This window comes from Phyllostomus hastatus, unplaced genomic scaffold (assembly GCF_019186645.2).
Source record: "Phyllostomus hastatus isolate PE091 unplaced genomic scaffold, TTU_PhHast_1.1 phas_scaffold_501, whole genome shotgun sequence".
NCBI classification, from domain to species: Eukaryota; Metazoa; Chordata; class Mammalia; order Chiroptera; family Phyllostomidae; genus Phyllostomus; species Phyllostomus hastatus.
The window spans coordinates 15,953,923-15,967,231 of NW_025334033.1; the positions used below are offsets into that span (position 1 = coordinate 15,953,923).

Consider the following 13,309-nt stretch of genomic DNA (forward strand, 5'->3'; position numbering starts at 1 on the left):
TATTTTTCCTCTCTGAAGTTTGTAGGAGGTGAAATTTTCTGAGAATCCAACTATACTCTGCTGAAGCATAAAGTCTGATGGCTGTGCCTGCAAGGCCTACCTCTCTCTTTGGCGTTCGGTCTGGGGGCCCCTGTAGGCACAGCGGGCTCCCTCACGGGGGTCACCAGCTTTAGCGCTCTGTGCCTGGTACATGTCCCCTCGCTCATTCTGTGCTTTATCTCTGCCAATTGTATCTTCTCAACCTGCGTTTTCCCCTCACTGCTTACCGCCCTCTAGATCTGTCTTTCCCTGCATTTCTCAAATGCTGTCTTACAGTTTAGGTCTCTTCCTTGCGGCCTTATTCACACACACTCCAAACTCCCCTCGGTGCCCTCTTTCAGTGACACTCTCCTCGAATCGCCTTGATTTGCAGGTCATCCTGAGACTCCTGTTCATCTCAGGTAAATTAGCATCAACCCATCTTCCAACTCACTCTTTTACTTTACAGACCCCCCTTTAAAAAAATAACAGCTTTATTGAGATATATCACATACCACAAATTTCACCCACTTGAAGTGTACAACCCAGTGGTTGTCAGTACGGTTGACCCTTGAACAACACTGGTTTGAACTGTGCAGACCTGCTTATACGCGGACTTTTTCCAATAAATACCTGTATTTATTTTTCGGGGACTGCATGCATTGATTTAGGCCATTTTATATATGGGACTTGAGCACCTGTGGATTTGGGTATCTGCGGGGGTCCTGGAACTGATCCCCTGTGTATGCTGAGGGACAACTTGAGTTTTGGGGAGTCAAGTTCTATGTGGACTTTTGACTCTGTGGGGTCAGCATTGTTCAAGGGTCAACTGTATGTTCACTTTTGTGACCATCACTACTCTCTGATCCATCTTTCTGATTGCCTTTCCTCTCCACAACTACCTCATTTGCAAAGATTACAGATAGAAACTTCCATGCTTGTGCCTATAAGCTTAACAGGCACACGGAATCTATACCATATCCAAAGGAGTATGTTTTCCTTTGCTTTCTCCAACGTGTTGTTGCATAAAATGCATCTGAGTGCTTCATCAATGCTGCTCTCAAAAACATTCCTTGTGTGTGGAGAAATCCTATCCAACATGAGCTGGTTTTGGGAACTTGTAAAAGTCACCTGGAATCAGATCTTACAATTGAGGTGTTGCAAAGCGCAAAGCTGCCTGACAAGTTTTGGTGAAAAGTGAGTTGAAATTCCCTCATGCGGCTGGGAGGCTGGCTTTCTAAAGTCCCAGTGCCGGGAAGAGTGGCAGCTGACTGGTACAGACCTGTGGTCTCCCTTGGGGCTGGTGTGAAGGCCTGTGCTCGTCTGATGCTCATTCTTGTACATGTACACGTGTTGGAAGTAGTTTAGACTCAATACTTTAGAGTTTTCCTTTTCAGACTCTAATTTATGAAATAAATACGTTAAATGAGCCCAATTTTCCTTGCTTCAGTGGAGGACAATGTTTGTGTGGATAGGGGAAGCAGCAGGGGCAGAAGGGGAAAAAAAGAGCTACACTGGGGCAGACCAGCTAAGTAGGTTGTTTTTCGAGCTTACATCATCCCTTAGAGCGTGGCAGGATGTCATGGGCTTGTTTTTAAAAGCCTTAAGTTCCAGTCCTAGGTTTGGTGGAGTAAAAGGAGATGATGATAATGTTCAGCAAGTAATCAAATTAGCCAAGTAGGTGATTATGTGGATAAAGAAAGTTAAATTGTTACTGCAGATGAACTGTTGAGTAGAAAGCCTCCTTGTAGATATTTGAGCTGCTGTACTTTTACCCAATAAAATCACTGTGGCTTTCTGTAACACATTTGTTCAACTGAAATGTTTTTCAGCACTGCAGAGTTGAATAAGAAACAAACCTATCAAGTTCCTTGTCAATTCTTTCCTGCCGCTGTCTTAGGAATTTTATTTCTTCATCAATTCTGAGCTTTTCCCTATAAGATCAAATGTTGGAGTTAAATTTTAAAATAAAGCAAACATTTTTAATTGTAAAGGAATAAATCAACATTTGCCGACTTTCCCGTGTCAGTAAGAGTCCTTTACAAACCGGTTGTTCCGAGTCCCCTCCCAATGCAGTACTTGGGGTTAGGGAAACCCACACATCCCCTCATAAACTCGTGCCGAAGGCATCACTCAGGAGTGTGGGCTGGACTGGCTGCTTCCACAGGGGCCTCTGACACGGTGCCCAGCCCCGCTCTTCCCACTGAGCACAGGCAATCTAAGGGCCCCCCTCTCTGTGTATGTGGGTGGGAGGGGAATGCAGACCCACAGGCAGCAGAAGCTCAGACTTCCCTCTGCCTGCTGGATAGGTCCTAGCTGGCTGCCTCTCAAACTACCTCTCTCTGGTGTGTTTCCTCAACAGCTCCAGATACCCATCCTTTCTCCTGGTTAAGGCACTAGAACCTCAAGGCAGGGACTTTGTTATCATAGAAGAATTGGATCCTGCCAATTTGTTCTTATAAAAATTGATGGACACCCTCTCATTAAGGCCTTTCTAGCTTCCTGGCACATAAGAATACCATGACTGGCCATGAGTAGTCATTTTAATTAAGTATGAAAATCTGAAAATGTTTCCTTAAGAAAACATTTCAGAAAAGACCTCCCTGCCTGGCTTTCTTCAAACCAATCCCAGCTGCCACCCCAGCTCTAGGGCCCTCCTTCTACGGAAGACGATGTCTCTGTTCTTCTTCCAGAGCCCACCCGTCTGCGTAAACGGACAGCAAGCCGATCTCTGATCGCTGGGGCTCTCTCTCGGCCTCTCCATGTTGGGGTGCATCCCCCTCCAATCACACCACAGTTACAGCTGCCCCTTTCCTTCAATCCCTGACACTTCGCATAGCTCCACAGTGACCAGGTGCATCCTTGACACTTTAATAACAAGAATCTCTGAGGTATAAGATGCTCAGAGGCGATTCTCCTCATCAGAAAAATAAGGAGCACAGTGTAGATGATTTCTAAGATCATTTCCAGTTCTAAAAGAGTCTATGATTTTGTATTTAGCAATAGTAAGGCATCAACTTACATCCTGAAATCCTTTTGATTCCTTTCGAATTGTCTCTTTGCCTCCTTTATAATATCACAGTAAGTTGGAGCAGGTGGTGTGATAGGTTATGGTTAAGGAAAGATTTCCAATTAGAAACATTTGGGAGAGATAAACAGTGTCCTTGATGGGGGGACCGAGGGGGTGGGGTCTGGCTGGGCTTCGTCATGAAGGGTCTCGAGTGTGACCATGAATGTGGAGTCTGCAGTTACACTGAGAGGACAGAAGCGAGACAACACTTGTCAGGCCACTTTAAATGTGTGTCCCATTATCTAGACCACACCATCCGCAGTATGTTAGGACAGCAGTCTCATAAATCCTGTAATTACCATTTTTAAAATGGTTTTATTGTTGGTGTGTTTTAAAAGCAGTAATTTGTTACATGTAAATATTTAAAATGTACCAAATTTTTGTAGCCCAGTTTAGACATTTCTTTATTTCTTTTGTAAAATTAAATTTATGGAGGTGCCGTGGGTTAATGCAGCTATATTAGGTTTCAGATGTGTCCTTCCGCTATACCTCTTCGGTACGTTGCAGTGTGTTCCCCACCCAAAGCCAGATTTCTTCCTTTCTGTATACACTGAGAACTCCAAAGTCCCCTGACCTCAGCGAGACTCTGGAGAAGAGGGCAGCACTCGTCTTGCGGCCTCAGGGAGCTGAGCTCTGCCCACCTGGGGAGAAAGACAGCGAAGACAGCAAAAGACATCGAGCAGAGCGTAAGGTGTAAGTGCGCTCGCTGTTCACGAGGCTGTTCCTCACCCGGCCTGTGGCTGCATCTCTAATCCTGATCTGAACCCATGTCTGTGTCTGGCAAAGCAGATACTGCTCCTCTGAAGCAGCAACCGGCAGATGACTCAAGGAGGCGGCCCTCCCCTGTGGCGAGACCCGAGGCTGTCGGTGAAGTCGGAGCTCTTCCCCATCTGCAGGCACCCAGACGCCGGACCCACTGTCCTCCTGCAGCCCTGCTTGCTGTTGTGAACCACACTTCAACTTACCTCCACTGTTCTCTGAATGCAGTTTGCTCACTTACAAACATTCATGGTCTGTCTCAAGGCTGTCCTAGACACTCATTTTAATCTTATCTGGTATAAGAGTGTTCGAGGAAGCCCAGAGGACTTTTCCTCACGTGTTCTACTTCCTCGACCTCAGAGCTTCCTTAAATGACGTTACTGGAATAAGTGCCCATATGAAGTGCAGTTTTTCTCTTGATGTGAATCAAATCCTAGTGGTAAAATTTCAAAGTGAAACTTCCTTAGGCTGGATCCACGTTACTTTCAAACTCTGGCTTTGAGACTTCTTCCTGCATAAGAAATATGTTGGTATTCAGTGAGCACCAATGTTAAGGATACATCGGCCCTCACCTCTGGAAGGGAAGTAGTGGAAGCCTCACTCTGAATAATTAAAGCAGAGAAAAACTAAATCGTACAGAATCTACTCATTTTGACAAATGTTTCAGCAAGACCTAAAAATATCATTGTAAGAATCTTTTAGCAGCATTACTGTAATCAAAAGAAAAATTCTCCTACAATCCCTTTCCAACAAATGAAACTATTTTTGGGTTCCAATGTGTCTCTCCATCTGCCATATAAAACATATTTTACCCTATTGTTACGGTGTGGTTGCTTTCTTCACCCAATATAGTATCATAATTTCCCCCAATACATCTCGGTTTTATACTGTTAATGTTTGTAAAAGATTTCATTGGCTGTACATACCAGGGGGGCTCTATTGCCAGGATTTTCATTAACATGGTGCAGACATGGCTGGGTTTTTTACATGAAGCCCTCTATCTCTCCTCCCTCTCCAGTTATGTGTTCCAATATGACTCCTCCCCCTGCATCCTAAGTCTAGCAAGGGAGGACTCTTTCTCTCCTTACTCAGGTTCCTCTGACTTCTGGACAAAGAGAGCCCAGGTCTTTCTTAGCTTCAGACTAGTATGATGGACATGGTGAAAAAAGAAGCAGTGGTCCTGTTTATTCCAGAAGCAAGAAGCCTGCAGTCTCAGTTATGCCTGATAACCATCTTAGCTTTTCTCCCTACGAGTCATGGACCATGAAGAGGCCCAGCCACATCAGAAGGCTCATGTTTTCCTCAAACTAGTGATACTTATAGGTATTTGGTTACTTGTAATGCCTGCCTTACCCCTTTGCTGCATAAAGTGACTGAAAGTCTAAGATCTCTGAGTAAAAGTCACAAACAGTTGACTACCACTCTTGTTGAATGCTTAGCATGACTAATGATACACTTTTTCTAAATTTGCATGCAGCTATTTACTGCTAATATCTCATTTCTCCCGCAAGTGCCTGTTAGAGTTTCAAAGTCTTTATCCTTCTACAAAGTTATATTGTGCTCTTGAGTATGGTTTTCATAATGAGGTATTTGTGAGCAGGATGAACTAATTGGATTTTCTTTGCATTGCACATTCATTATATATTTACCATTGGCATTGAGATGAAGAATTATGTTCCATTCTAAATGATTAATTTTGAACATATGTCATTATTGAAGTGAACTGGGTATACATTCTATATAAAGTCATTCTCATTGTCCACAGAATTTGGTCACGGCTGTACGTTTGTTTTGTGTGACGAGGCTCTGAGCTGTGTGATGTTGGTGCTGACTAAGGCCTCTGTATTTTCTTGCATTATTTAATGGTGATGGTTTTCAGTAGAATTCTGTTAATGTTTGTTAACAAATCTCCTAATTTTTATTTTCTTCAGACACTAAAGCCATCGATTTATCCCAACTGTAGAAAAATAGAGCACTCAAAGCTATGATGAAATGCTGTATTCTGTTCCTTGGGGGTGACTGTGGCAACATGTTTTACAATTCTGTTGTTTGAATTGAATTCACACTCATTTTCTCATGCACTGCTCTGTGCAGGTTGCAGGCAAGCCACTAAATAGATAAGGAGCTTTTTGGGTACAAAAAAAATAGTCCTACTCTGGGACTTCACAACAGTTGTGGTTGAGATGTGACAAGCCAAGACCTGGAGACACCCCAGTGGCCTCAATTCAGACTCTGGCGTCTTTGATCTTCGTTTAGAATCCCAGAGTATTAGGGAAACAAGGAGTCTTACAGATCATAGGGTCCAATTTGATTATATCATTGATGAAGAAACTGAGGCTTCTGGAAGGGAAGTACCTCGTCTCTGAGAGCTGGGGTGTGGGATTCAGGAAAAGAGCATACCAGGGTGAATTTGCTCCTACCTGCCTAAAGTACCATTCTAGAATGAGGCTGCAGGGAGCTTTGCTGTCTACTTTGTATCTCTTAGAGATATTTCAAGGAGTATCCTCAGAGTTGCTCACAAGAACGCCAGGTTTAAGGCCAAAGTACCCATTCCACACAAAATGCTACTGTATAAGAAGTAAAAGGAACCTAAGCTTCACTCAGTGGCCAGAATCTCCTTCTTTATACGCTGATTTTTCATTTAATTCTTAATCATAAAAACAAAATTCTTGAAATAACTTATTTGCATGTGGAACAAACTGATTTAGAGACATTATATTCTGCTTAATGTTTACCTTTACTTACACTTCAAATAGTTTCATGTTAGCTTTGCAGGAGCATCAAACATCCATGACACAGCCATGCATCCAAAACTTAAAAAGAGACCATCACTCAGGAAACATAATAAGTCTTGTCCTATGAGAGATAGTTCCACTGTTGGAATCTTACCCAGACTCTAAAAGGCCTGGTGTTATCTGTAAATAGAGTTACTGTTTTTGGAAGTTTTGCTATTTAACACATCATTAGTGACAGTTTCATAACATAGTTTAGAAAATTGAAGGAACAGGTCTACCGGAAATATTTGTAAATTGCTTTTATTTTATTTATTTATTTTTAGAGAAAGAGGAAGGGAGAAAAAAAGACAGAGAGAGAAACATTGTTTGGTTGAGTCATGCATGCCCCTCACTAGGGACCTGGCCCGCAACCCAGGCATGTGCCCTGACTGGGAATCGAATCAGCGACCCTTCCGTTCCCAGGCGGATGCTGGATCCACTGAGCCAACCGTCTAGGGCAGGCTAGTGAAATTATCAACACAGATCTAACTGGAAGTACTCTGCAAACGCGCCAGGACTTTTACTAGGCATTGAGACACACAGATGACTAAGACATGGTGTTTGGCTTCAAGGAGTTTGTAGGAATGAGAAAAGAGAACAGACAATTTTTGAAGTAGGAGAAAGAAAAATTATTTTAAAAATGGGAATAAAGACTATAAAAGTCTGGCAGTCTGTTTTCCTTTAGTGCAGGACTGTCTAAAATTGGAGAAGGGCGCCCCTCGGTGCTACCGGGCCACCTTATGTAGGATTCAGTCCCTGAGGACGCCCCTCCTGTCTGGGCTGGGCCCCTTCCCGCCAGTGCCAGGGCTGGCAGGGCGGGTGGCAGGCACTTGCGGAGTGTTTCCTGCCCGCGTCTCCTGAACACGCCTTCTCATTGACGTCGCTGTGTAGCTGAGCCACAGATTTCACGCTGAGAAGCCTAGTCATCATCGTAACATTACTTTTTGCTATATTGTTTAAGAAGTCAGAGAAGCATGGCATATACCTTCAGGGAAATTTTTCATTAAAATGGTTCACAAAGAGTTTTGCTGCTGCAAATGGTTGGCTCCAGTTCTCTGGAAAGTTTAGTCATGGGCGACAGTTCACTCCCTGATAAAGGCCTGATAAACAAATCGTTGATTTATAGAGATTTCACCATTTTTGTAATTCATGTCCTTCGACACACGCAGCTCCAAGGGCTGCTTGGAGGGACTTCAGTCATCTACATTATTCCCAACAGCCCCTCGTCCCCCCACAGAGCTGTTTGAATAAACACATACTCTTTGGGTTTGCTTTGCAGATACAGGGTTGGGACAAGTCCCCTAGTCTCCTGCTTGTAACTGGATTGAACATATAAGCCCTTCTTCTGAAGACAGGAATTCTTGACCCCTTGCCTCCCCGAGACTGACCACATTGGAATATTAGTCACAAAACCACGAGTGTATGTGAGTTGACTGCCTAAAGGAGCCAGTTTGGTTTTTCCTTAAACATACAGAATGTCAGCTGTAAGCGAGGGCAGGACCTCCGTCTCCCAACGTCCTGGGGCACCTCACAGGCTCACTCAGGGCATAAACTGGCAGTGATTTGTATGGAGCGAGGGCATAGTGATGGTGTGGGCTTGGTTTTTGTCTTTGCTGGCCCACCCTGCAGGAGGAGGAGTGGGTAGGGAGAGTGCAATTTATAATCTAGTCAATTTTATATTCATTTAGTCCTAAATTCTAGGCATTCGAAAGCTGTGGCTTTTCTACCTGATTTTTTAAAATCAACCCATAACAGTATAGCAAGAATATCTATTTTTCATCATTTGAAGATCATTTAAACTACCTGAAAAATGAACTTTTCTTCTTTTATTTGATACAAATTGGGACTTACTATATTTATACGGAATAAAAAACAAACAAACAACCCTAACGTATTACTAACTCTCCAGGACAAACATTCCCCCAGCTTCCCCTGTTCTTTTTCCACTGAGTCATGTTTATAACCTAAGTCCAAACTGTGGCTGAAGAACTGATACAACCCATCCCCTGGGAGCTGATGACCCAAGGCAACTGAAGTCTCCTATTTATTTCATTAGTTAGTTTAATAACAAGTTTGCTGAATTGTGGTTTGTGTCTTGTGCATTTTGTTAAAAGAAAAGAGCAGAAAAACCTTAACTTAAATGGGGTCTATAAGAACAAAAGACTGGATCTTACAAGCAATTTTGTGGTTGTCTCTGGCCCAAGATGGCCGCAAAATGTTCACAGTACACATGTGCATACTTACCCAGGTAAATCAAAACCCCTTCCTTCCTCAAATTATTTACAAATATGTTGTTCATTCACCCACTCCCCCACCCTACCTTGTTTTTCTAACTTGGCCCGCACTCTAAATTGGCAGTTTGTCAAAGGAAGAAACTTAATAACTGACTCGGTAAAGTTTAGAATAGCTTCAATTAAAAAGTCATTGGAAAATAAAAACAAAACTTCTCTTTCTGTTCTAAGAGCAAAATCTAAACACTTCATGCGTCCTTTATCCTATTGTGCCTCCATGATGTTTTTCTGCTTACAAAGTGCTCTATTAAATAAGTCTTAAATTTTTAGAAATTAAAAATCTGGTCCTTTAAGGAATCTTTGAGAGTTATTAGGTTAGTTTAGGTAATTGACATAAATTAGCACCAATGGGAACGAAGGGAGTCCACGTTGGAGAAACATGACTGTGAAAAGGCAATCAGAATTTCACACAGCTCTAAGTCACTCAGTCATTGGCCTGGAGCACGTCCAGATAGTGGCGAGTTTTCTGCTACAGACGGAAGCCGTGCTGTTTGAAGCGAAAGTCTGCGTGATGCTGAAAGTAGTTTATCTTGGAGAGAAAACAAAAATAAAACAAAACTAAGATAAAAGGGATAAAACCCAACTCAAAAAAGAAAAATGTGAAGGAAAATTTAAGAGTTCCAATGGGAAATTAACTTCGTTGGTAGTTTTGTTGGATGGATGAATTATAAATGGATGAATTAGATGATATGTAATCATAGGCTACTAAACTTCTACAATTAGCAGGCTGTGCGTGGCGAGGCCAGAGAAAGCTCTGCCTCCACTGGCTCTCTGACCTCCCAAGGCTCAGGTTCTGTGAATAGAACGAAACCCTCTTCCTACTCAGCGGGGCTGCCCACAGGACGTTTTGTGATGATGGAAACATTCAGCGCTTGCACTGTCCAAGAGCCACACGTAGCTTGTGAGCACTTGAAATATCACTAGTATAACAGATAAACTGAGTTTTTACTTACACTTAATTTTATTAACTTAAATATGTTTAAATAGCCATACATGGCTAGTGGCTACCCTATGGGACAGTGTAGCTTTGAATGGTGAAAAATGTAATAAATACCTAACTATATGTACATATTTACCTTTCTTTAAATTTTGCTCTAAACAGTATGTATTGCCATTTTGCATAACTTGTAAAATATGATCAAATGGATCACATACTAATTTCGCTTTTCTAAAGTATCTCATCAGAAGCTATCCAGGTATAAGAATAGTAAGAAAAAGAAAACTGCCTTGTGTGGGCTAGTTTCCCCAAAACAGTAAACAGTAAGAACCGACAATCCGTCCCTCACGGTAAGTTCTGTGCAGATCCCCATTGAAGGCAATGTGACTTGCCGTTTCCATAGTCCATTTTTGACCTTGATGGGTCTTTTTGTACCTGTGCCTTCTATAATTTCTAAAACTTGGGCAACTTTTCTCTTAACTTCTTCAGAGTGAGTCACCTCAGAGTAGATACGTCTTTTCCTCTTCTAACAGTGCCCTTGGGGACACGGGAGCCAAGGTGCAGTGAGCGGCCCTCTTACGAGCCCTGGTGGCCATCAGGGTTGCCCTCCACAGGCGCTTCTTTCGCTCCTGCACGTGTCTGTGCTGCTGGTTCTCTGTTGGGCTCTGTTTCCCCAATTCCACTCCCTCCTGTCTGTTTCACCCTTCTGGTGAGGCTTCTCCAAGTTTCGATACTGAGTCACGCAGACAAGTGTAATTACGTGGAATTGTAGCAAAGAAGCAGATTCTCCTTTTTCCCGTAGAGAAAAGCAGCCTGGTGACGCCCCCTTCCCATTTTCCTCTGTTCTAGATGGCCTGCTCGGCACCCCAAGCACTTCATTCATGTTTCCATTGTTGCTCTGATTGCTTCCAGAGTAAGCAAAAAATTACACCCATTTCTCACTAGATTCTATCTGTGTCTAGGCAAAGGAAGTGTGCGCTTGCCCTTTACTGGTGTCATCTTTCTTAAAGGCCTCTGAGCTGCCGCTGTTCGACTGTGAGGAGGGGGGAAGGATGGAAATTGTTCAGGCAAACTTGGGAGGAAAATGAGAGAGAGGCTGTGTTTTCGGTAGGGCTGAGAAGCCTGGGGACAAGGTTGTCCAATAGACATAAAGTTTCCTGAAGGTGGGGATTATAGTCATAACCTTAGCCCATATTACTTTATCCAGCACATAGTGGTTGTTTTTTTTTTAAATGTTTGTTAAATGACATATAAACATAGCCTGGAGGCCAGGGCCAGGTAATGAAGGCTTTTTTCAGGTAAAGGTAATGGGGAAGAATCAGACACTTAGCAAGATTTGGAGTCTCTGAACAATAATAACCACAGCAGGCAGCACGTTTAGGATTCAAAATGAGCATTGGGGCAGGAGGGAAAGCCCGGGCAGGGCCCCCATGGGGATACATGGGAGTGAACAGGTGCAAAGGAGAGATTGCTGACAGACACAGCCCAATCTCTTGCATGAAACAGGTTTTCCCACATGCATCACTTTTCCCCTTAAAAGCATATTTTCAAGACCATCATATACCAGGAAGCATTTATGTGCTGCACAATTCTTATAAAGGCCACACTGGGTAATGCAAAATCTGCCAACCATAGACTGTGGGCCTCCGTGTATACAGGTCAATGAATTGTTTTCAGACTCTCCTTCCTCTTATTTAGAAATCATCCATTGTGTAGGTCCTTTGTTTTGCTAGCCTTCTTTGTATCTGCCTGAACCCATGGGGGGGAGAAATAAGAACTGCATAGTCACAGTGTATTTGCTTAGAACCACAGCGAGTGTTTCTAAACAAGATTTTGAGTTTTAAATGTCTTCTAAACACCAAAATGACTCCTGGGTATCCTTGTTAGTCTAATTCAGTACATACCACTGCTGCTGTTAGATCAGGTTAGAAGTCTTTTCTTTGAAAGAATGAACTCTAGAAGAGCGGGAAGCCATCTGGCCAACGCTGCCAAACTCTGGGGGCAGGTAGCTTCATTTCAGGGTAAAAAATGAGGTCCATGATATGATGTCAAATTTAAAAAAATGTAACTTGCAATCATTTCCCCCACTACTTCCATTTCATGAACTATTGAAGGTTTGGAAGAAAAGTAGTGAGCAATCAATGGGTTATTTTCTCTGAGATGGTGAGAGCTAAAACCAATGTTGTTTGTCCCTGTGCTAAATAATACCGGGAATGAACACATGGCCCAGGACGGGTTTTCTGGGAAGTGGACTGAAAATGGAGAGATGTGTGCAGCAGGTTTATGAGGGAGTGCTTGGGATTGACACCTGTGGTCTGCAGGGGGAGGAGGGAAACTTGGGCAGAGGGAGAACTGGAACCATGATAATGGTCCCCGTGAAAGTCTAAATTGACCTACAGAGAGTTCCAAAGTGGGTATCACTCTTCAGGATTGTTCTGTGTTGAGGTGAGGCGGTCCCAGCCCTGGGGACCTTTACACACCACATCAGTCACTGGACATGGGCTGCCCTGGGGAGGGGACTTGACATACTCATCAACTGCTGCAAAATTAACCCCAAACTTAGTGGCATAAAATGACAACCATGATTGATTATTATTATAACCACAGTTGTGGGTGTTGAATGGGCTCTGCTAGGTGGTTCTTAGTTGGGGTCACTCATGCAGTTGTGGTGAGATGGTGGCTAAGGCTAGTGACATCTCAGGGGCTTTCTTCCTCTCGCCGGGTGGCTGATGGCGACTGTGGCTCAGCCTCGGCTGTGGCTGCTACCTGGAGCATGGCTTCTCCATGTGGTCTGAGTTTCCTCCTCACATGGCGGTCAGTTCTAAGAGCATTCCAAGAGCAAAACCAGAAGCTGCACAGTAGAAACCTCAAAAGTCACACTCACAGGGCTGAGGAAGATACAAACATGCTCAAATTCAAGCAGAGACTCGAGGTCACATTGTAACAACCACGGGCCAGGAGGATGACATTGCTGTGGCTATTTTTGAAAAATACAGTCTGCCATAGAACATGACCTTGAATGAGGTCACTGTAGTCACCTGAGGTAATCCTTGTAAGGTGTTGGCAACTGAGAGGTTTTTGCCATTATTATTCCCCCCACAGCTGAAAAATAAATCCTTTATTCTAGAAGCAAATCTAGGCATTCAGAGCATCCACTATCCATCGTTTCCTGTTCATTTCCTCCTTTGTTTTCTAGCTTCACTGAGATGTAATTGACATACAGCATTGTGTAAGTTCAAGTGTACACCTGCGTTGATTTGATACCTCTATAACCTCACATAATTACCATTTCTTTTTTTTTATGGTGAGAACATTTAGGATTTCCTCTCTTAGTAACTTTTAAGTATAAAATATAGCATGTTAACTATAATCACCATGCTGTACATTGGGTCCCCCCAAATCTTCATCTTCTAACTGTAAGTTGGTACCCTTTCACCAACATCTCACCATCTTCCCTGTG

At 43.1% G+C, this 13,309-nt stretch overlaps 1 protein-coding gene across 1 annotated transcript in view; it reads right to left on the reverse strand.

Moving 5' to 3' along the window:
* Positions 1 to 13,309, reverse strand: part of FAM227B (family with sequence similarity 227 member B) — a 189,486-nt gene that overhangs the window by 5,613 nt on the left and 170,564 nt on the right. The window contains exon 13 of the mRNA XM_045822330.1: positions 3,041 to 3,116. Coding sequence (XP_045678286.1) covers positions 3,041 to 3,116 — 76 coding nt within the window. The remainder of the gene's footprint in view (positions 1 to 3,040; positions 3,117 to 13,309) is intronic.